At 46.3% G+C, this 25,272-nt stretch overlaps 1 protein-coding gene across 1 annotated transcript in view; it reads left to right on the top strand.

The window, feature by feature from the left end:
- Positions 1 to 25,272, top strand: part of WIF1 (Wnt inhibitory factor 1) — a 227,450-nt gene that overhangs the window by 139,477 nt on the left and 62,701 nt on the right. Inside the window, exon 4 of the mRNA XM_075342460.1 lies at positions 22,835 to 22,975. Coding sequence (XP_075198575.1) covers positions 22,835 to 22,975 — 141 coding nt within the window. The remainder of the gene's footprint in view (positions 1 to 22,834; positions 22,976 to 25,272) is intronic.

Below are 25,272 nucleotides of genomic sequence, written 5' to 3'. Positions count from 1 at the left end.
AAAACACAGCGTGAAAAAAACGCCTAGTGCACACATAGCCAAATGGTTCCAAAACCAGTTATGACTAAGGATAAGCAAATCCAAACAGTAAAATTTGGGGTCTGTACTGGACACATAGTATCCGAGGTTCAAACTTGAACACAGACTTTTCACAGAAGCCTGTGTCCGAATTCGAAGTTTGGATGCTGAATAAAACTTGTTGAAATGCTGCAGTGCAGCCAACCAACAAGCTTTTTGGTATGGGTAACCTGCCTGTATGATGCTGTGAACAAAATTACATAACAAAAGATGTGGGGTCCCCCTTAATTTTTGATAATCAGCACAGGTAAAGCAGACAGCTGCGGGCTGCAGCCCTCAGTTGTCTACTTTACATTGGCTGGTTATCCAAAGTAGAGGGGACCCCATGTTTTTTTTTTCTATAAATTATTTTAATCATTTTGAAAAATGGCTTGGGGGCTGGTATTGTCAGGCTGGTAAGGCCTATGGTTATTTGGCTCTTCCCAGCTTAAAAATACTAGCCCAGAGCTGCCCCAAAAGTAGAACATCCATTAGATGCACCAATTCAGGTCCTTTCGCCTGATGCAGTGGCAAGTGGGGTAATATTTTGGGGCTGAAGTCATCTGTGAATTGACAGCTGGAATCAAGCCCAGGGGTTAGTACTAGATAGGCATCTATCAGACACTCCCATTACTAACTCGGTAAGTGTAAAGTAACAAAAAACACACAGGAAAAATTGTTTATATGAATAAAGAATCTCCTTTGTTCACCAAATTATTAATTAAAATGCAATCCTCAAAGTTCCAATGTAATTCAATGGTGTAATGTCCCATGATGTCAATCAAATCCTATGGAGCCTCGTTCTGAGAAGGTTCTGAGAATGAGGTTCCATAGGTCAATTGTGACGCTCCTGGACTAGTCAAGTTGTCAGTGGGTACTGCATGCTCTTTATCTCCCAGTGCAGGACTCAACCCCCCATGGTTCTGGGTTTCCAACTTGCAGTACTGCCTCCATCAGCATCTAAAAATCCTAATCACACCTCACACCACACCCTGTCAGGCACACCAGTGGGCTGCTAAGCTGGAATAGGGCTATCCACCTAGAGGTCAGGCAGGGAGGTGGGAGGTGACAAGTCAGTGCAGTGGTAGCCCTCGAGCAGTGAGGAGCTCGAGGAAGCTGGGAGTTGGAGCTCCCAGAGGAAAACGTAGATTGGGTTGCAGACAGTGGTCTGGACCTGGAGGAGTCGGAGACCCGGTCGCGGGAGATTGAGACTGGGTGCTGCCTTAGTGAAGGAGGACGGTCGGCAACTGCAGTCCAATAGCCGGTCTGGGGCCGAAAGCACGTCGGGGTACTGGACCCTAGGTCAGGGAGAAGCTTCAAGCAACCCAGCAATTCACCTGCGGAGGACAGGGCCTTTATGGACTGTTCCCATGAAGCTCAGAGATTGGGGGCACTAGCGCAACAAGGGGGATAGGGCTTTCCAAGCAAAGCAGCCCACTGAAATCCCAAGCGTGAGCTCCTGAGAGCAAGCCCCCCTGCTACCCATAGTAGGGAGCGGGGCCCGGATAGCTCCAAGCTTATGGGCCACCTGAACACTTTCAAATTCTGTGCACGGAGGCAGGTTACAGACCACCAGGCAGTGCTGCAGGGGACGGAACCCGGACGAGCTCCCCAAGAGGGCAGCGGCACCCAGAGACTTGGTTTACCACGTTATCAGCGTCTGCTTTCCTTCTGATTGAGTACCTGATTAACCCCTGCTATCAGGGAGCCTGCATTCCCCCCCTGCAATCCATCCCACCATTCGGGGTCCCGGGCCCTTTCCCTACCCGTGGAGGGTAACGTCATCTGGCTGCCCCACTTCATAACCCCGGGTACTCCCAACGGCAGCGGCAGCACTCCCTATTACCGCACACCGCGGGTGGTGTCACAAACTATCTAACTCCCCTGTAAATAACCCCTTATTGCGTTTCGGAGTGACCCTGAGCCCCCGGGTCCAGAAACCCTCAAGCCAAGAGTAGCATCCCCAGATCCGAGCGGTTTGACCGCTGCTGGGGCGGTACGCGTCCAGAACAAAATCTTGGCGTCACGAACAGGATTCAGACAGTACCCACTAACCTGGGTGATGTGTGCCTTGAAAAGCGAAGTTGCGGTGTCAAAATCCTGTTCCCGCCATTTTCCGCCATCTTTGGCGCCAAAACGCCAGACCAAAAGCGCGTTAAGCTAAAGCCCCGCCCTTCGTCCTGAGAGTGTGACCGGGACCAGAAGTTCCCAGGAGTCCCCAGTGCAAAAGTGAGCGGCTGGTGAAAACCAAGGGGGCGTGATGGGATGTAGCAGCGGAAGTGGAGCAGGGACGCCAGGACTCTGCCATATAGTTCCTGGGCACCTCAGAGGCAAGATGGCGGCAGGACGAGACTGGTCACCATAGTGCACTGCTCCTGGGACCACAGCCTGGATCGAGCAAAAAACAGAGCAACTCTGCCTGCACCCGCCCCTGCAATCTATCCCATCCCACTATTCGGGGTCCCAGGGCCTTTCCCTACCCGTGGAGGGTAATGTCATCTGGCTGCCCCACTCCATCACCCCGGGTACTCCTGTACTGCCCCCGTGTCAGTGGCCGAGCCGCTCGGATCCGGAACCACGATGGCTTGAGGGGTCTCCGGACCCGAGGGTTCGTGCGGACACTCGAGTTTGAAAAGGGGGGTATATACAGGGGAGTTAGAAGTCCGTGACGCCACCCACGGTGCGTGGTAAGATGGAGTACCACCGCTGCTGTTGGTGGGGAAGCCCGGTGGCGGTGGTATGGCAGCAAGGTGTTTAACCCCTCCGTGGGTAGGGGGGTTGTGCTCCGGGGCCCAGTGGTGGTGCAGGGGGTGCCATTCGGAAAAGGAAGGGTCTTTGCATACTCACTCAGTCCTAGAATACTGACAACGACAGCTTGTAAACCAGAGTTCTGAGCACCGCTGGAGCAAGGAGAGAGCACCCTTGGATCCGTGCCCTTGGTGTTGCTTGTTAGCCTGTGGCCTTTTCCGTGGCACCTTCTCACTTGATGGACCCTATAGTCTGGAACTAATCGGGTCCCGCTCACCCGTATGGCTAACGGAGTGAGCTTGGCTGTCAGGGTTCACGCTTGGGATTTGGTGGACTGTGTTTTGGGAAAAGTCCAATCCCCTCGTTGCACTAGTACCCCGATTTTGGAGCGGGTGAGGGATGAATCTTGAAGACTTCACCCCCGTCGGGTAAATTACCAGGATGTTTGAAGATACTTCCCGGCCTAGGGTACATGTACCCCGTCGTGCCCTGGCCCCTGCCCGGAGATGGCTCAAGGCCGCCGGCTTCCCTCCTAGGCTAGTCCTTGCCCCTTGACATGATCCCCTGCGACCAGGGTTCCAGCTCCTACCAGGCCCAGACCAACGTCTGCCACCTAGTAGACTCAAGGAGGCCTGCTCCTGACCTCCTCTCTCTTTCTCCTCCAACAAACAACTCCGCTCCTCTCACTTTTTCACTTTCCCTACCAACCCCCCAAGTGGGCGGCCCTATTCCCTTCAGGCCCCCCAATGGTGTGTCTGGTGGGTATGGTGTAAAGTGTTCCTAGGGTTTTGACTGGCTCTGATATTAGCAACACCAAAGGACTAAGGAGGATTGGATATTGTGCAGAAGGGCAGGTTATACAATACCCTGTGACGACCTGATAGGCGAGGGCGTCACACTCCCAACGGCAGCGGCGGTACTCCCTATTACCGCACACCATGGGTGGCTTCACGAACTATCAAACTCCCCTGTAAATAACCCCCATTACGTTTAGGAGTGACCCCGAGCCCCCGGGTCTGGAGACCCTCGAGCCACGAGTAGCAGCCCCGGATCCGAGCGGTTTGACCACTGCTAGGGCGCTACGCGTCCGGAACACAATCACAATCAGCAGTAGGCATGGAATTTCTCACAAACTTGAAAAATCCTGGTCTCTCACTAACTGCGAGTGAACTATGGAGCTCCATTCTCAGACTAAGGCTCCATAGATCACACGCGGTTAGCGGCAAGCACAGAATTTCTCACGAGAGTGAAAATTTCTGTACTTGCCAATGACTGCTAGTGACATATGGAGCCTCGTTTTCAGAACATTCTGAGAACGAGGCTCCATAGGTTATGATGGATGTCATGGGATATTATATTATTGGATTATGTTGTAACATTGAGATATTCTTTTTAATTAAATTGAATTCTTACTAAGTTTGACACTATCTTCTCTCAGTGGGTACCCACCAAAAGCGGGAAGCTGCTTGCTGGGATAGAAGATTCTAATCCCTGGCAAGTCAGCAGAAGGAAGAGACTCTGTCGCTTGTACCATCTTGTGTTCTTGCTAGGACTTTTGCCTGTTGGCAGGGCTGTATTTTGCCTTCATGCTGCCCTAGGCACTTTAAGTGGTCGCGCCTCTTAGTGACAACGTAAAACTTAGTTTTCGCACACGACATCTGTTTAAGGCAGATCTACTCTGTAAAACACTTTAAAAAGTATCAATGAGAAACGAAGGGCACTAACCCCCCAATGGGGATCACCACAGGCACATCAAAACATAGCATGAGTATAAAATATTCCCACCACACCGTCCCCACTTATATACTGTGACACTGCCAATAATAAACTAAAACACCACACTGTCCTCCCTTATAAATTATACCACCCACACCTTGCTCGATTATGAAATATGATCTGTACATTGTGAGGAGGGAGCAGCATGATGTGAGGACAATGTCCCATGCATACTGCCCCCTCCTCACAATGTCCCATGCCTGCTGCCCCCTCCTCACAATGCCCCATGCATGCTGACCCCTCCTCACAGTGTCCCATGCATGCTACCCCCTCCTCACAATGTCCCATGCCTGCTGCCTCCTCCTCACAATGTCCCATGCATGCTGCCCCCTCCTCACAGTGTCCCATGCATGCTACCCCCTCCTCACAATGTCCCATGCATGCTGCCCCCTCCTCACATTGTCCCATGCCTGCTGCCCCCTCCTCACAATGTCCCATGCATGCTGCCCCCTCCTCACAGTGTCCCATGCATGCTGCCCCCTCCTCACAGTGTCCCATGCATGCTGCCCCCTCCTCACAGTGTCCCATGCATGCTACCCCCTCCTCACAATGTCCCATGCATGCTGCCCCCTCCTCACATTGTCCCATGCCTGCTGCCCCCTCCTCACAATGTCCCATGCATGCTGCCCCCTCCTCACAGTGTCCCATGCATGCTACCCCCTCCTCACAATGTCCCATGCATGCTGCCCCCTTCTCACAATGTCCCATGCATGCTGCCCCCTCCTCACAATGTCCCATGCATGCTGCCACCTCCTCACAGTGTCCCATGCATGCTGCCCCCTCCTCACAATGTCCCATGCGTGCTGCCCCCTCCTCACAATGTCCCATGCGTGCTGCCCCCTCCTCACAATGTCCCATGCGTGCTGCCCCCTCCTCACAATGTCCCATGCATTCTGCCCCTCCTTACAGTGTCCCATGCATGCTGCCCCCTCCTCCCAATGTCCCATGCATGCTGCCCCCTCCTTACAATGTCCCATGCATGCTGCTCCCTCCTCACAATGTCCTATGCATGCTGCCCCCTCCTCACAGTGTCCCATGCATGCTGACCCCTCCTCACAGTGTCCCATGCATGCTGCCCCCTCCTCAGTGTCCCATGAATGCTGCCCCCTCCTCACAGTGTCCCATGCATGCTGCCCCCTCCTCACAGTGTCCCATTCATGCTGCCCCCTCCTCACATTGTCCCATGCATGCTGCCCCCTCCTCACAGTTTCCCATGCATGCTGCCCCCTCCTCACAATGTCCCATGCATGCTGCCCCTCCTTACAGTGTCCCATGCATGCTGCCCCCTCCTCAGTGTCTTATGCATGCTGCCCCCTCCTCACAGTGTCCCATGCATGCTGCCCCCTCCTCACAGTGTCCCATGCATGCTGCCCCCTCCTCACAGTGTCCCATGCATGCTGCCCCCTCCTCACAGTGTCCCATACATGCTGCCCCCTCCTCACAGTGTCTCATGCATGCTGCCCCCTCCTCACAGTGTCCCATGCATGCTGCCCCCTCCTCACAGTGTCCAATGCATGCTGCCCCCTCCTCACAATGTCCCATGCATGCTGCCCCCTTCTCACAATGTCCCATGCATGCTGCCCCTCTCCATGAGCTCCTAATGCTGCCTTCCTCTTTTCCATAATGACACCTCCATGTTGCCCCACTCATGCTAAGACCACCACACTAACGTTTATGCTGAGACACCCCCCCCCACACACACACACTACTCCACTCTTGATATTGACTCCCCTACATTGCTCCACTCCATACTGATCCCACACATGCTGCCCCTTCTCCATAATGAGCTCCCAATGCTGCCCCCCACTTATTTTGAGTCCTTACACTCCCCCCACCCAATCAATTTTGTCATTGCACTATGCCTCAACCCTTGTACTCTGTCTCTAGCATTAGCCCCTCACTCCCCCAGCATCAGCCTCTCTCTTCCCTCAGCATCAGCCTCTCTCTTCCCTCAGCATCAGCCTCTCTCTTCCCTCAGCATCAGCCTCTCTCTTCCCTCAGCATCAGCCTCTCTTCCCTCAGCATCAGCCTCTCTCTTCCCTCAGCTTCACCCTCTCTCCCCAGCCTCCCCAAGCATCAGCCTCTATCATCCCTCAGCATCAGCCTCTCCCCCAGTCTCAGCTTCTGCCTCCCCCCAGCCTCAGCCTGCCCCAGTCTCCGCCTCAGCCTCCCTCCAGCCTCCCCCCAGTCTCAGCCTCTTTCCAGCCTCCCACCCAGCCTCAGCCTCCCTCCAGCCTCCCCCCAGCCTCAGCCTCCCTCCAGCCTACCCCCAGTCTCAGCCTCCCCCCAGTCTCAGCCTCCCTCCAGCCTCCCCCCAGTCTCAGCCTCCCTCCAGCCTCCCCCCAGTCTCAGCCTCAGCCTCCCTCCAGCCTCCCCCCAGTATCAGCCTCTGCCTCCCTCCAGCCTCCCCCCAGTATAAGCCTCTGCCTCCCTCCAGTATCAGCCTCTGCCTCCCTCCAGCCTCCCCCCAATATCAGCCTCTGCCTCCCTCCAGCCTCCCCCCAGTATCAGGCTCTGTCTCCCTCCTGCCTCCCCCAGTATCAGCCTCTGCCTCCCTCCAGCCTCCCCCAGTATCAGCCTCTGCCTCCCTCCAGCCTCCCCCCCAGTATCAGCCTCTGCCTCCCTCCAGCCTCCCCCCCCAGTATCAGCCTCTGCCTCCCTCCAGCCTCCCCCCAGTATCAGCCTCTGCCTCCCTCCAGCCTCCCCCCCAGTATCAGCCTCTGCCTCCCTCCAGCCCCCCCCCAGTATCAGCCTCTGCCTCCCTCCAGCCTCCCCCCAGTATCAGCCTCTGCCTCCCTCCAGCCTCCCCCCAGTATCAGCCTCTGCCTCCTTCTAGCCTCCCCCCAGTATCAGCCTCTGCCTTCCTCCAGCCTCCCCCCAGTATCAGCCTCTGCCTCCGTCCAACCTCTGCCTCCCTCCAGCCTCCCCCCAGTACCAGCCTCTGCCTCCCTCCAGCCTCCCCCCAGTATCAGCCTCTGCCTCCCTCCAACCTCCCCCCAGTATCAGCCTCTGCTTCCCTCCAGCCTCCCCCCAGTATAAGCCTCTGCCCCCCCCCGCATGCGCAGATCTCCGGTCTGCATTAGAGACACCCCCACACTCCTTATGAATCTTCAGCTCTGTGAGCACTTACCTGATCCAGTGCCCGCCGCCATCTTCCTGGCTCACGTGAGTATCCTCTTCTGACACCGGCTTCCATCGCGGCGTCCTGCTGTGAGCTCTGCACGTGATGTCCACACAGCAGTGGACGCAGAACAGAGGAAGGAGCTGATTGGCGCGTGCATGTGACCCCGGAAGTGCAGGCGCCGGCAGTTCCGGGGTCAATCAGCTCCCTGTGCTCGGCGGCTGCAGTTTGTTTGCATTTGCGTTTTAATTGACGCGGACACAAATAAATGGAAATGCGCCTCTTCCCCCCTCCCCCCTCCGAAAACACAGCGGATGTAATTGACTGTCTAACGGAGGGGGAGAGGATCTGTAAAAAAAAATAATACATTTTTTTTTTTGCTGCCAGAAGGTGCCGGCCCCCGCAACCTGCCGCCCCAGGCACCGGACCACGGGTGCCTAATGGTAAATACGGCCCTGCCTGTTGGTAAACCAATAAAGTCTTATCATTGTGTGGTTCGCTCACCATGTGTTGTCTGAGTAGTGTTCTTACTACAGGGAACAAGTGTGGGCACTCAGTGGGATTAGCCTTGGTCCGTGCAGTCTTTCTGAAGACAGCCAGATCAGCGGACCAGAGCATCCACTGACCCTCGTGTCTCCTCACCTGGCTTATGGTGAAGAGGCTGGAGGTACAACGCGCCCAGGCTGAAAGAACATTGTAGCGAGCTGTGGGGTGGATAAGTGAGCAGTGAGGTGAGTATTAGGTTTTGTGGATAAGTGAGCAGTGAGGTATTAGGTTTTTTCTTGCATTTGACAGCCCTTAATGGATCACCAAAATGCTGGCAATGCATTTATTTGTGAATCTAATCGAAATTGTTCTAGTTTGCGTTCAACTGTGAATTTCAGAAGATTTTAATCAAACTCAGTCCTTCAAGTCATTCATTTGTTCTTATTATTTGCTGATTACAATGCCACCTTATCACGTGAAGTCTTTTGCTTGTTGATTGCAGCATTGGGAAATGTAATCTGTCTTATAACTCTAGACCTATATTTAGCTGGAAGGAATTAAAATAAACTTGTCCTCACTAAATTGTAGTTTATCATCAGCTTAAAGAGATATATGACACATTATAATGTAGACAAAGCAAATATTTAATTGACTTAAGCCAAACTTTGCAGCCAAAATTTAAATATTCCTGAATAATTTTGATGCCCGCCACCTGGAGTAATAACTTCATACCTTGGAAAACTTTAGCCTATGTTCACATGCAACAGTCACGCTGTGGCTTTTAACCACAGTAGCCTCGTGCCACTGCAGTCTTTTCACTGTTTACCTGCACAGACACTTAGGGGTGCTTCACATACAGCGAGATCGCTGCCGAGATCGCTGCTGAGTCACGCTTTTTGTGACACAGCAGTGACCTCATTAGCAATCTCGCTGTGTGTGACACTGAGCAGCGATCTGGCCCCTGCTGCGAGATCGCTGCTCGTTACACACAGCCCTGGTTCGTTTTCTTCAAAGGCGCTCTCCCGCTGTGACACACAGATCGCTGTGTGTGACAGCGAGAGAGCGACAAATGAAGCGAGCAGGGAGCAGGAGCCGGCGTCTGGCAGCTGCGGAGGCTGGTAACTAAGATAAACATCGGGTAACCAAGGTGGTTACCCGATATTTACCTTAGTTACCAGCCTCCGCAGCTCTCACGCTGCCTGTGCTGCCGGCTCCGTCTCTCTGCACATGTAGCTGCTGTACACATCGGGTTAATTAACCCGATGTGTACTGTAGCTAGGAGAGCAAGGAGCCAGCGCTCAGTGTGCGCGGCTCCCTGCTCTCTGCACATGTAGCTGCATTACACATCGGGTTAATTAACCCGATGTGTACTGTAGCTAGGAGAGCAAGGAGCCAGTGCTCAGTGTGCGCGGCTCCCTGCTCTCTGCACACACAGCTAAGCGGTGTGCGCTGGTAACTAATGTAAACATCGGATAACCATACCCGATGTTTACCTTAGTTACCAGTGTCCGCAGCTTCCAGACGCTGGCTCCGTGCAAGCACAGCGTCGCTTGCACGTCGCTGCTGGCTGGGGGCTGTTCACTGGTCGCTGGTGAGATCTGCCTGTTTGACAGCTCACCAGCGACCATGTAGCGATGCAGCAGCGATCCTGACCAGGTCAGATCGCTGGTCGGATCGCTGCTGCATCGCTAAAGTGTGAAGGTACCCTTAATCTTGCAGTGAAACAACTGTTCCACCTGGAAAACAACACTACCGTTATGATTGCCTGAAAGTAAAAAAAAATGCTTAACTGCAAGATTAAGTGATTGTACAAGAAAGTAGTGCCATTAAAATGTAGCATGACCACCAAGTGTGAAGACACAATGTCTTTAAGTTGCTAGCATAGTGCAAATTCATTTTGGAGGAGGAGATGCTACAGGAAATAATTGATGGTGTTTTCTCTTAAGTGTCTTTTCTTTTTTTGGATGTCTTTTGTGGTGGCTTTCAAGCAGGAGTCATCAGGAGAATAGTCAGGTCACTTCTTTTTCCTTGCATTTTTGACATATCACCAAAAGCACATGAAAAATGTAGGTAAATTGAGCTATTTCTCATGCACAAATAAGCACTTAAAAAGCTACATATAAATTCCCCTATAATGATTTTAGGATTTTTTTCTAGAATGAGATAAAATTGAATCCCTGATATAAGTCAAATTGTATCCTGTCCTAATCATGTGTTAGTGTGGGAAGCAAACTAAAAACTTACAGCTCTCGAGACATGGGTTTCAATGAGAAGAGCTGTATCACACATACCTAAGTCAGCAGGTGGGAGCAGAGCTCTGACGTATGAAGAAATATGCTTTAACCTAAACTGTTCTCAAGGAGGAGATCTCAAGCTTTATCCTCCTTCGTCAGTCTAACAGCATTATAGCAGTGCAGGGAGACTGACTGCGCCCAACTGGAAAGCAATTAAACATTGAGGAGGATGAACCTGGAATAAACTTCCCCTTGTGCTTAGTGATAAAGAGATATATTTCATCATAAATAACAGCCCTGCTCCCCGCCGTTAACTGAGGTATGTGTGATACAGCTCTTGTGAGTTGAAACACTGGTCTTGGAAGCTGTATATTTTCAGTCAGCAGCCGTCCTGACTAAAGGCCGCTTTACATGCTATGACATTGCTAGCAATTGCTAGCGATGTCAAGCGAGATAGCACCCGCCCCCGTCGTTGTAATGATATGTGGTGATCGCTGCCGTAGCGAACATTATCGCTGCGGCAGCGTCACAAGCACATACCTGCTCTGCGACGTTGCTGTGACTGCCGAACAATCCCTCCCTCAAGGGGGAGATGCGTTCGGCATCACCGCGACGTCACAGCAACGTCACTAAGCGTCCGCCCAATCAAAGCGGAAGAGCGGAGATGAGCGGGACGAACATCCCGCCCACCTCCTTCCTTCCTCATTGCTAGCAGGATGCAGGTAAGGTGAGGTTCCTCGTTCCTGTGGTGTCACACGTAGCGATGTGTGCTGCTGCAGGGACGAGGAACAACATCGTTACTGCAGCAGCAACAATGATTGAGATTAGGGGGGCATGTCACCGATTAGCGATTTTGAATTTTTTGCAACGATTCAAAATCGCTAATAGGTGTCACACGCTACGACATCGCTAACGCGGATGGATGTGTGTCACAAAATCCGTGACCCCAACGATGACCCCAGCTTTAGCGATGTCGTAGCGTGTCAAGCCACCTTAAGGCAGGCTGCAATTTAAATTATATCAGGGACACAATTTTATCTCATTCCTGGAGAAATTCCTTTAAAGATATCCTGTTCTATGCAGGAGATTTACATCTAGATTAAAGGGTAGAATTATATTCCCTCCTGTGAGATCCTGAGCGAAGCAGGGTTCACACAAGCATATGAAAAATAATCTGAGTTTCATTCAGAAAGATCATAGGATCTTCATCTAATTTTCATTCTTTTTTCAGTATGCTGTCTGATTTCAATTTTTGTGTATTTTTTACACTTCTAAACAATTTTTTTTAAAACTTTTTATTTTATTTGTTAGTCTGTTAGTCCCTTTAGAGGACTTAAATCTACTATCACCCTATCGCTTGTACTATATACAGCTATTCTTCAATATTATAATATGTGATATAGTTCTGTGGAAATATATGTTTCTTAAAAAGAGAAAAGTTCATATTACTGTGTGTTAAATTAATAAAAACATTTAAAAGAAAAAGAGAAAAGTTAAAATCCCATGTTTACCTGCAACTGTAAATTTTCAGTAAAATGCAACATTTAATAATGTCTTATTGATAGCATTGAAAATGAACATATTAGATGTTATTTTATATTTACAGGGGTTTTCCACTACAATGATATTGATGACATTGTTTGTATAGGGGTTTTCACCAGGCAAGCAGTGGCTTAATGTAAACAGTGTACTGAGCAGAATACCGCAGCTCAGTCACACTGTTTAGTGGCTGCTCCTGGTACTGCAGATCAGCTCATTTCAGTGTGTGGTGTCAAATCATCACGCCACATGTGTTCAGGTCTGATGTTCTTTGGAGGTTATATATGGTTTCATGGCCACATTTAAACCCAACGTTTGTAGGATTGTCTCATCAATTCTGCTCTTTCACCACATTCCTGAAGATTCTTGTTAATGTATAACCCAACTGCCCAATCAGGGACTTGGTTGTACTGACTATTGTCATGCAATTCCGGATTGCCCATTAGCTAAAGGGTTTAGGCATGCTGGGCTTCCTCCAGCTAACACTCAAGGTAAAAAGGTGGTGCTCTGCTTGGAAACACCGCCGGGAAGTGCTCTGTCACACCCAAAGCACTTGACTCCTCTTTTCCATATGACCTAAAATACTGATTTCTCAGGAATGCATCAAAAGATAAAATATGTAATTGTATTGAAGGATTTAGATGTCAAAGATCTCCATGTGCACATATGCGATTCGGAGAGGTTGATCTTACGTTAATAAGAGACAGCGGTACAATCTCAGCTATATTGTGTTATTGATGCAATATTTTCCACATTCCTGTAAATAAAGCATACCCAGTTGGTAGAATGTATTACATTGTGTAAATAGTATTTAGCTATGTAATGTACAGATACTATTTGATTACTGTATTTTAAATATAACATGCAATTAGCATTTGGGTCTCAAGATGGCAGCATGGCAAATGTGTGCGATGCGCTCACAATCCACATACTACAGTGTTGTGTTTTTATGCTCATGTGAGGGCCCAATACTATGTAATCAGAAAATAACAGAGGTGCTATTTAAATCTGAACAAACAGGATGAGGTTTCAACCAGAATGTATTGTAATGAGACATGAAGAAAAGTAACAAGAGCTATGGGGAATTCAATGCAAGGATAAAGGAATGTCTTGCAGTTGTTTTATAAGTGTGATTGATTGCCACATTTTTAGACATATGCCTTTTAGACTGGATTCACTAAAGGTATTTTTTCTTGCTTTTTTATGTAGTAAAAGTGATTAATGTTAGTTAATAGTAAAATATGATCCAGTTGCTGCTTACTTACATTGTGCAATATATTTTAGATTTCAGTTTTAGGCCGAGTTCCAAAGAACATATGCAAAATCATCTGGTTTTTATCCAGAAAATAACAAATGTTCTTACATCTGTATTGTCTTCCGTATGTCCACTTTTCAGATCCATACTGCATCTTCATGTCAATGTTTATATCTTCCAACCATCCTCGATTCAGTGGGGCTGTCCCGATTTGAGGGTTCAGTCCCGTGTCCTGGCATTCACTAATCATGTTCCGACTCCTCTCAATGCAGTGCATAAATTAAATATTCTACTCTGGTTTCCCTGAGACTCAAATGCAAGAACTCTTTGTCCGTAAATAGCATTGCTACCATTGAGCCACTGCCTGGTCTAAGAGGTTTTTTTTTCTTTCAAAAGAGGATTTGGTAATGTTGACCTGTTCTGCAGACAAAGAACCCAGAGCTAGATTATTCCACTACATAGAGATACGTACTAAATATATCTCTATGTCCCTAGAGGTGAAGATTGTCAGATTATTTGTTCCTATAAAATAATAATAGAAGAAAGCAGTGGAAAAAATCCAGCTGGACTCCAAAGGGATAAATAAAAATACTTCTTTATTTGTATCAACTCGATTAAAAATATATATCCATTTCTCAAGTAAAGACACCGGCTTGTTCACACTGATGCATGGCAGATGTATACTACTACGCGTTTCGGCGGAACGCCTTCCTCAGGTCATAGTCAGTACAAGATTAAGAGGATATTTATAAATGTTTCTCCTGAGCAGCGAAGTAACTCACATGTTCTCAATAAATTAATTATATAGGGGAGTATACGCTGCTCAGGTAAAATCACAAATTCACAAGAGAAAAGTACAAAAAGACCATGAAGTATTTATCTAACCTTAAATTACATAGGTATCCATCCAGATAAAGTAAAGAAAAAATATATATATCAATTAACATTTAGGTATGAAAATCTTATAAACATACATATCCTTTTTTCTTTCTTTTTTTTCCTTTTTCATAAATGGACATGAAAATCATTAGACACAATAAAACCCCACTTTATAGATGTAAATAATCACATTCGTTTGTCAAAACACATTATAGGAAGCAAGATATATAAAAAGGACATTGCCCACAGGTATATGAAGAGAGAGAGAGAGAAAGAAAGCAAAAAAAAAAAAAAAAATTATATATATATATGTCTCGCAGTTGTCAGCCGATGCCTACCCATATATACAAGGCCCAAACAGAAAACATATCAGTATTAATGTGCGACAGAAATATCAGTGCTGAGGTCTACAGCAACAAATCAACCACACTCATACAATGGAAGTGTAAAGTGCTGTTGTATTAGTCTCGCAGTTGTCAGCCAAAAAAAAAGGTTAAATTTCTCTCTTTTTCAAAAGCCTCAATAGCATAAGATCAAATCATGTCTGCTATTTAATCCCATTGGGGGGCGAGTATCCAACATAAAAATCCACCGACTTTCATGATTAAGTAGCTTTCTCCTATAGTAGACCTCAGCACTGATATTTCTGTCGCACATTAATACTGATATTTTTTCTGTTTGGGCCTTGTATATATGGGTAGGCATCGGCTGACAACTGCGAGACATATATATATATAATTTTTTTTTTTTTTTTGCTTTTTTTCTCTCTCTCTCTCCTCTTATACCTGTGGGCAATGTCCTTTTTATATATCTTGCTTCCTATAATGTGTTTTGACAAACGAATGTGATTATTTACATCTATAAAGTGGGGTTTTATTGTCTCTAATGATTTTCATGTCGATTTATGAAAAAGGAAAAAAAAGAAAGAAAAAAGGATATGTATATTTATAAGATTTTCATACCTAAATGTTAATTGATATATATATTTTTTCTTTACTTTATCTGGATGGATACCTATGTAATTTATGGTTTGACAAATACTTCATGGTCTTTTTGTACTTTTCTCTTGTGAATTTGTGATTTTACCTGAGCAGCGTATACTCCCCTATATAATTAATTTATTGAGAACATGTGAGTTACTTCGCTGCTCAGGAGAAACATTTATAAATATCCTCTTAATCTTGTACTGACTATGACCTGAGGAAGGGGTTCCGCCGAAACGCGTAGTAGTATACATCTGCCATGCATCAGTGTGAACAAGCCGGTGTCTTTACTTGAGAAATGGATATATATTTTTAATCGAGTTGATACAAATAAAGAAGTATTTTTATTTATCCCTTTGGAGTCCAGCTGGATTTTTTCCACTGCTTTCTTCTATTATCTTCCCGGCTTGCTGCCATAATCCGTGCCGGACCGGAGGGGACTAATAGGAGGATATATTCAGGCTTGTCTCTGCAGTGGTGAGCGGTTTTGTTCCTTTTTTGTACTTGTATAAAATAATAAGAAATAATTACAAAAATGTATTTTTTTTTTATTTTCACCTCTCCCTGGAACTTGAACTAACAACATTCAAACATTTTAGCAGGAGCCCTAGCCTTTGAGCCACAACTCTGGTGATCTCCCAATAAGAATTTTGTATACTTAAAGCTGCTGTGCAGCCTCTAAGTCCACATGCAAATTACACTGGACTTAGAGATACATTCTACAGAGAAGTATATGTCTATGTCCTGTATTCTAGAGGGAGAATGAAAGATATTTTTTCCTTTAATAAAATTACTAAAAATAATAAAAAAATGAGAATAATTTATGAGAAAATAATAAACGTCACAAATCAGCAAATAACATGGACATGTTTTGGTGTCCTTGCAATCGTAACGACCCGCACAACACAGTGATCAAATTATTTATAGTGATCGGTAAATGGCGAAAAAATATGGGGTGACTAATTATTTTTCTGTATTACACCCCAGAAATATGTAATAAAAATGTACCGCTTAGGTCGTGTTCATACGTCTCGTAAATGCTGTTCTATTTCACCATGTATCCGCACCACGCCACACAATAACAGTCTTCTCTAGTTACTGCGTGTTTGCTGTGTATTTTTATTCATTTCCTCCCGATATATGATACCTGTTTGTTGCAGATGTGAATACCGGTTTTAATGCTTATTTTAATACTACAGAAAAGCTTTGGATCTGCATCGAAAAATACAATGGCTTTTTTTGCTTGAGTTTTTTCAAGTTCACATGGAAATCTATGAAGAAAAAAAGCACCAAAAGTACACGGCTCAGCAGCGTCTTTAGGCTGAGGCCACAGGAGGATTACTGCAAGTCCTCGCATGACACTTGGCTGACGCTCGCAGCACAGTGGGAGCCGAGTGTCATGTGACTGTGGTCCGATCGTGCGATCAGACCACAGCTGTAGAGGGGAGGGCCGACACTGCAGAGGGGAGGGCCGGCAGTGCAGAGGAGAGGGAGGGATTAATCGCCCTATCTTCTCCGTTGCCGGCTGATGCGAGAATCGCACTGCTCTCGCGCTACACCGGTGTAACGCAAGAGCAATGCGATGTTTCTCTCGCCCATAGACTTGAATGAATGTGAATGGAACAGGATCGCATTCCACTCGCAGCATGCTGCGACTGTTTTCTCAGTCCGATTAAGGCTGAGCAAATAATCGCTCATGGGAGCTGCCCCATAGAGTAATATTGGTCTGAGTGGAATGCAATTTTTTTATCGCATTCCACTTGCACCGCTTTTCTAGTTGTGTGTCCTAGGCCTTAGGAGCGTGGTCAAAATGTGCAGATTTTGTCCCTCTTTCTCATCTCCAAAAGTTGGGAGATATGCATGATTTACATTCATAGTACTTAGTATGGTTGAAAAAGACATGTATATCAAGTTCAACAGAAGGATAAAGGGAGTGGGGTATAGGTACATCCATAGTATATGACCCAGTCGGCCCAAAAGGAGTGGGTGATTCCCTTCTGATTACAAGTGTTGAATGACTGGATCGACATTCAGAACAAAAAGTTTTCACATGTGCATAAGCATTTATATTGTTTTCTCCTAATAAAGTACCTAAGCTTTTTCTGAAACCATTTCAGCCTACCTTACATTGCCCCTGTAAGGTAGGCTGCCACACAGACTAATAATTCTTATTGTAAAGAAGGCCTGTCTCTTCTGAAGATTGGCATATTTATATTACAAATAAAAGGTACATATTTCAACTTGACCACACAAACTCCATTGTCTTTTGTGATACATATAAACCAGCAAGGTCTTAAATCACATAAATCTCCTAGGAGACACTAATATAAAACTTAACATTTAATGTATAGATTAAAAAGTGAACAGGGTCACTGAAAAACGTGACATACTCAACATAGAACCAACAAACATATATATGGTGTTAGACCACAGCCCCACACATATTAACATATAGGTGCTCAAGCACACCATCATACTCAGTACCAATGTCAGGCTATTCAAGAATCAACACCAAATATCAATGACACATTCATATGTCCATATGAGAATTAACCCCGTATTAATCTATCCTAGGAACTAACCACCTAATATAGGGGCACCCAGAAATAGAAGGGGAACAGATCTCACTCAAAGTAGCGGGCTATACTTATGCAGCAAACCTGAAACTCGACTATCAAGAATCGAGTAGACTTGTTTCCTTGATTTGTTTATGCATTATTGGGTAGAAAACTTCCATCAAAGTATACATAACTTCCGACACGTTTCATTAATATTCCTCAGGGAAGTTAATAATCCAAACCAGAGGGTAATACCACCGTCACAAAGGCAGGCATCCCCGGTGGAACCTCAGTGCTGGACTGAAAATGAAATAGAAACAGCCATAAGTCCACCATTCCAACTATCAATATATCAAAAAGGGGCCCAAAGAGGGCACTCACCCAAGAAACAAGTTCTATATGTCCTGGTGCTAGGCCACATCAAATCGCCCATCTATGAACGCACACTATAAAAATAAGACTATATTAAACCACCACTCATTGCAGAATCATAGGGGAGAAAAAAGGGGTTCCGAAATCAGGAACACTCACCATAGCACGTCCCCCACGTCTATTCTGTTCAGAAATGTGCCGCGCTGCCGGCCTCAAGGGCCGCGCCATCTTATATCACGCGCGCATGCGCAGTACACCCCATTCAATGGTATGACGCGCAACCGGAACCACCCGAAACCGGAAGTTAGCGCGTCATCATTATCCGCCGCCCACATCATCACATGATGTCGGCCGCATATCCGGTGATGCTAAATCCGGAAGATGGAACGCAAGCTAGGTAAACACCATATAGTCGCGTCATTACCTCATTAACGCTTGCGCTCCCATATTGAAAATCACTGGCAGTGAATGAGAACAAGCTCCATTCACAAACGTTTAAAGCCTTATCACAGGCAACATGCAGTACTCCTCAAAAAAACACACCTCTACAATGCAGTGATGTTAAGGCAAAAGACGCCCCCCCCCCCCCCACAGGAATCAATCCGAGTAGTCTCACCATCACATAGTCGGAAGATATTACAACTTAAGACCCATCACAATGAGGGCCCCTAAATATAGAGCACCGTCAAAGAGATCTCAAAAGGAGGACAGACCACCAAAATCAATCCAAAAGGCCTAGAGCACAAACCACCCCATAAAGAATCCTAAATACAAAGCATACCTTTTCCTGCTATGTATTTAGGATTCTTTAGGATTCTTTATATCGCAGCTGCGACGGGGGCGGGGACTATCGCGCTCGGCATCGCAGCATCGGCTTGCGATGTCGCAGCGTGCAAAGTACCCCTTAGTCTTTCATTAAATGTCATGTTTTGTTTTATCTCGCATATATTTTTGGATAAACCTGTTTCTTAAACCATTTAAAAAGTTTCATGATCTGCAGTTTGTTTTTACTTTGTTTAGACATTTAATTTATGCTTCCAAATTATTGATGATATCTGTGAAATATCATGTGTTCGTACCATAAATGTTATTGATTTCAGCTATTCACGTACCAAAATTATTTGCTAATCTTTCATTTATTTCACATTATATTTTGTTTAATCAATGTTTGCAAGGACAACCCAAAACGTTTTGTAACTAAGATTTAATTACGTTCAATATCTTAGAATGATATTTTTAAAGGCTTTGTACAAAAGTGTTTATGTTTTTTCTGTATCAGGATTTGGGATCATTTAGTAATCGCTGATAGTCCAGAATTCAGAGAGGTGAGCTGTGCATATCCGGAAGTAATACTGCTGCCTTCTTCACTTCTGAACATACACAGCGCCTACACCCGGCTTCAGAGGCGCTATCATATTAGAGCAGAAAGCCAAGCGCATGCGTGGGATTTGCAGGGAGCTGGCAATGACCCACTAGCGCGTGAGAACATGTGGAGAGGGCCGACTAGTCTGGGGAACTAACACCCAGTCAAAAGCCTAATTAATATATTAAAAACAGAGTTTATAAAGACTGTTTTTAAAAGAAATTAGGTGTCAGACATTATAAAGGGCTGGTTAGGCAGGGTATTTAGTAATAAATATATAAATGCTGGTGGGTGGGAGGGCATGGGGGACATGTGAGAGTCCTTTTAATTTTTAGGGTGCTATGAGACAATATTTTATCATTGTCTTTTATGTTATGTGAAAATTAGCTGAGTAGGTACAGTATATGGTGCTATATACTAGACCTTTCCCTTGTGATGTTATTTAATAGGAGGAGAGTCTATTATCACAAAGTTCTGGTCTCTCCTGCACAAGAACCTTCATCCCCTCAATGTTCATATGGAAGGACATTACAGATTAAAACAGCTCCTCAGCGTTCTGTAGACTGTAATATCTGATCATCCTGTACATAAAAACAAGATGTTAGTTACTTGTAATGTGTAACGAACGCTGATCTGAACAGTGGATCAAAGTGGGGCATGCAGCAATTTTTTACATGCAGAGCATCCGTCTGTATTGTTTGGCCCATTTGCTGTCCGAATGCTATCCGTTTTGGACATGGACAGCATACAGACATTTAATATGCTCATCTGAACATGTCCACTCAACAGTTTTAGTATAGAGACTTAAGCATTGATAGCATATCCTTCGGCCTGGAGGAGGTCCTATTTCATGGAGCACGGCTATTCAGCAAGCGCCGACTCTCCATCATTGTTACATGGGCATATGGCTCTGCTTTAGGCTGGGTTCACACAAGCGTATAAAGAAATCTGTCCTATTCTCATCCAGAAAAGTGGGACGATTTTTTTTCTCACTCGCGATCCGTGTGCTGTCCGTATGTAATCTGTTTTTGCTCAGCGTCAGCAGCTCTTAATAATTTACAGGACCATTAACAGTTTTCCATATTACAGATTTGTAATGTATCCATAAAAATTGAATGCCATACTGATGATCCATATGGCATACGATATTTTTCTTGCACTGTACTGGATTCAGAGTCAAATGGCAGCACGCTGCAATTTTTTCCCCATGTTGAATGTAGCTGAGAAAAAAAGCGCAGATCTGCTCCGCGTCATTGAATAGCATTGGTCTGTGTAGCGCCCCTGAGACCCTAAGGGCACTACAGGGAACTGCATCCTCTTGGGGATGCAGGACCTACCCCCTGGGACCTGGAGTACCAGTGCCTTTTTCCACCAAAACACAATCTAAATCCTAGTTCTCCTCTACACACTGGGCATAGAGGGTTAACCATGTACGGGCATGGTCGCCATGGGAATGAGTCCCTGGGTATAGCCAGCCTGGTGGGAGGGGTCAGTCAGTCAGTCAGAGAGGAGTGAGAGAGTCGAGGAGCACAATGGAGAGGTGTGCGGATGTACCGAAGCTGGTTCCATGTAACGGTGACCCCGGGGGCTCAGGAGAGAGGTCGCCAGGATGGGTACCAAGATACCGCTGGGACCGGAGCACGCATGGGGCACAGGGCCCTAGGTCAAGCGCAAGTTTTAGACTGTTTGGCAAATACCTGCCTGGTGAGGACACCTTCACGTACTTCACCGAACCAAATAATCCGGGGGCATCAGCAGTAAACTAGGATCGGGGTTCGGACACGTACCTCCCCGCAGGATCCGTACTGCCCGCCGTACAGAGAAGGAGACTGTACCCCAAAAGGGACAGTCGGGGACCCCAAACGCTTCATGCTACGGGGACTCAATCTACAGAGTGTGCTGGAGATAGAGCAACCTGGGTCACTACATTGGCACTGGTCCTCCTGGGACCTGAACCAGCAACCCCTGGGTCCACAGTGAGTAGAGACTGTTAAAAACAACCCGGTGTGGTCTCCGTTATTGACCCTATACATCTCCCAGGCACAGCCCTACCTGCGGAGGGCCTACCATCGCAGCTTCCACTACCACCAGCCCTGGGAGTACCCACATTGAGCAGCGGCGGTTCTCCGTCATTAACTGCAACCCGCAGGTGGCGTCACATGACAAACTCTTAACTCCCTTGTAAACACCCCCCATTAACAAAAGGGGCCCAGAGCACGTTATCGGGCAACGGCCACCAGAGTGATATTCCCATTTGTTACTGCCCGGGACCGCGTACCCCTTTCTCTGGGCACTACATCTGCGTACAGCCCCTTTTTTTTTTTATCGGATTGTGCTTGGCCGATTTATAGGCTTGTGAGAGCCTTTATACTGCAGCTCAGTTCCATTCTAGTGAATGGGACTGATCTAATCAGTATGGCCCATTTATCACCCATCCATAGCACAAATGTGTAATTGCTGTGATCCCACTGCAAGATCCTGCACCCACCATAAGGAATGGAGTCCCATGTCCCAATTTTGATTGGAGCATTTGTAAAACATGCATATTAATTACTACTTCTTTCAGTGTCTTTGGGACTAAGGCCCCCTTCACTTGTCAGTGATTCTGGGACGTATGTGCTTTTTTTTTATATACGTACCAGAATCACTGACATACGCAGACCCATTATAATCAATGGGTCTGCTCACACATCAGTGATTTTTCACTGAACGTGTCTCCATGCAGCGTACACCCGTGGCCGTGTTTCTGCACGGAGACAAGTCAGTTTTTTTCTGGCATCACTGATGACCCACGGACCACACTATGGTGTGATCCGTGTGTGATCCGTGAAACATGTACCAGAAAATCATGGACATATTAAATATTAAATATTTTCAACTTACCTTGCCTGTGATTCGCTGTGCAGCCTCCGCTCTCGGCAGCTTCTGCCTGGCTCATGAATATTCATGAGAGCAGGAATAGCCGACCCGGAAGTAGCTGCAGAGAGTGGTGGGCGGACGCTGGAGAGACGAGGAGTTCAGCACCATGGACAGCAGTAGTGAAGGCAGGTGAGTAATGTCCATATGCAATCACGGATCACGGATTGCACATGGACAACCCACGTGTGCCGTGAATCACAGAATACGGATGGACATGTGCGTGTTTTACACGTCAGTGAAGAATGTCAGTGTTCTTCACTGACGTGTGACACGGGCCTAAGACAGACAACTACAGCTTTATATGGTTTACATGCTCCCCGCAGCAGTCATGGATTTATCATCGATCTTGTGGATAGGTAAGAAATTTTTTTTGATGACAGTCCCCTTAGGCCACCATCATACCTACTGGGCTGTGCCTCTGGAAACAATGACGTTTGATGGTGCACCGCTGCCCTTACATTCTGCTGATCCGGCGACTTTTAAATAACGTTTGCTTTTTATTTATCACAAAGTGACTATGGGCATTCATGTTATTGTTCTCCAGTTGTTCAGGTTGGATTTCCTTGCCTTGGCAATCAAGATGGAGTGGCAGCATTTGAGGTTAATATAATTGTTATGAATTCAGAAGGCAACGTGATTCTACAAACACCGCAAAATGCCATCTTTTTCAAAACATGTCAGCAAGGTGAGTGGGAAAAATACATCATTTACTAAAACCAAACGTTATTGAAATGTTAGTCTAAAAGAGTCATCCAGATCCAAAGAAACTTTTCTTCACCCTTAGTTTTTCATGCCATTTTTTGCATTTTTGACAAGGTTTTTTTTCATCCAGCCATGAAAAAAAACCACTATACAGAGCATGCTGTGATTGGAACAAAAACAATGACACACAAAACACACCAAAAGTGGTGGAAAAAAGGCAAAAAAAATGCATGGATGCAATATATCAGTATTCTGATGTCTTGCATTTATTGCACGAGCAGGCACTATAAAACATTTTCTTTAAAGGGGTTGTCCTCTTTCAGACAATGTTCTGCCCTGCTTGCAGCTTACTAAAAAATAACAAACATCGTAGTACTCGACCGAGTCCACCAGCAAGTCTATGCCTCTGCTCTAAAGGCCCCGTCACATGCAGAAACGTATCTAACGATATATTGCCGGTGTCACGGATTCCGTGATGCACATCTGGCATCGTTAGCGACGTCGTTGCGTGTGACATGCACGAACAACCATTAACGATGGAAAATACTCACCAAATCGTCCATCGTTGACACGTCGTTCCTTTTTAAAAAATCGTTGATTGTTGAGCACGCAGGTTGTTCGTCATTCCCAAGGCAGCACACATCACTACGTGTGACACCTCGGGAACGACGAACTGCAGCTTACCTGCGGCTGACGGCAATGAGGAAGGACGGAGGTGGGCGGGATGTTACGGCCGCTCATCTCCGCCCCTCTGCTTCTATTGGGCGTCCGCTTAGTGACACTGCTGTGATGTCGCATGAACCGCCCCTTTAGAAAGGAGGCGGTTTGCCGGCAACAGCAACGTCGATAGGCAGGTAAGTCCCATTTGACGGCTCCGAACGATATTGTGCGCCACGGGCAGTGATTTGCCCGTGACGCACAAATGATGGGGGCAAGTGCTTTCACTAGCGATATCGCTAGCGATATCACTGCGTGTAAGACCCCCTTTAGTGTCTGCCATTGGCAGTTATGCTTTTGACGTTTTGTCAGCACTGAAGACAAAGCCATGGGCATTGGCGGAGACTCGCTGGTGGACCCCATGACATTGTGGGGGATTTTTTAGCACACTGCAGCTGGGGCAGAACATTGTCCAAAAGGAGACAACACCTTTTTGGTTAAATTCACAAGAGCGAATAAAAAAATTGGCAGGTTTTAATCCATAAAAAATCTGATAATTTTTTAATTTTTTGTCTTAATTGTCATGTGTGCCATGCAATCTCTATGCCATCCATATGTCCACTTCTTATATCCGTATGACATCTGTTTTTATATATCAGTAGTAGTGATGGGCGAATACTAAAATATTCAGGTTCGGATTATTCATCTCGAATATTTCATACTATTCATGTATTCGTCATGAATAACAAATTTAATGCAAGTCAATGGGAAACTTGAATAATTTTTCAGTGGATCCTTTAAGAATGTTTGGCAGGGTTCTAAAAATTCTGAAATAGATGGAAAACTGCATGTAAAATAGACAGCTGTGGGCTGCAGTGTGCTTTATCATGTATGGTTATCAAAAATAAAAGTTCCCCCACAACGTTTTTGTTTTTTTTAAATGATTTCAATAAATAATTAAAAAAATGACGTGAGCTCCTGCCTATTTTTGATAACCAGCACAGATAAAGCAGATAGCAGAGCACTGGTATTCTCAGGCTGGGATGTTCCATGGTTATTGGGCCCTCTTCAGCCTAAAAATAGCAGCCTGCAGTCGCCCCACAATTGGTGCATCAAGTAAATGCACCAATTGTGAGACTTTACCCTGCTCATCCTGATTGACATAGTGCAGTGGCAATCTGGGTAACATATGGGGTTGATGTCAGCTGTAATTTGTCAAAAAATCTCAGCTGCCATCATACTTTGGGTTGCAAATGGAGAGGTGTCTATGAGCCCCCATTACCAACCCTGTAAATAAAAAGACTAAAAACACAAACACGCAAAAATCCTTTATTTTAAATAATAATGAAAAATGCACCTTCTTTCACCAATTTATTAACACAAGTAATCCACATGACATCTCATGATGGCTGTGCAGTCCTAAAGTCTGGCACTGAGTTCACCTGAGGTCACTTCTGGTGGTTCTCACAGTACCCTCTGTGTGAGCACTACCAGAAGTGACCTCAGGTGAACTCTTTGTTTGTATGTCAGATTGTGTGACACGGCAGCAGCGCAGTACGAATGTCCAGTAGCTGTGAGGCCTGGAAACCTTAAAGTAACTCCAGGAACCTTAAAGTCTCCCTT

The sequence above is a fragment of the Anomaloglossus baeobatrachus genome, chromosome 4 (assembly GCF_048569485.1).
Source record: "Anomaloglossus baeobatrachus isolate aAnoBae1 chromosome 4, aAnoBae1.hap1, whole genome shotgun sequence".
NCBI lineage: Eukaryota > Metazoa > Chordata > Amphibia > Anura > Aromobatidae > Anomaloglossus > Anomaloglossus baeobatrachus.
Note: the sequence above shows the minus strand (reverse complement) of the source record. Positions and strands in the feature narration are given on the sequence as shown.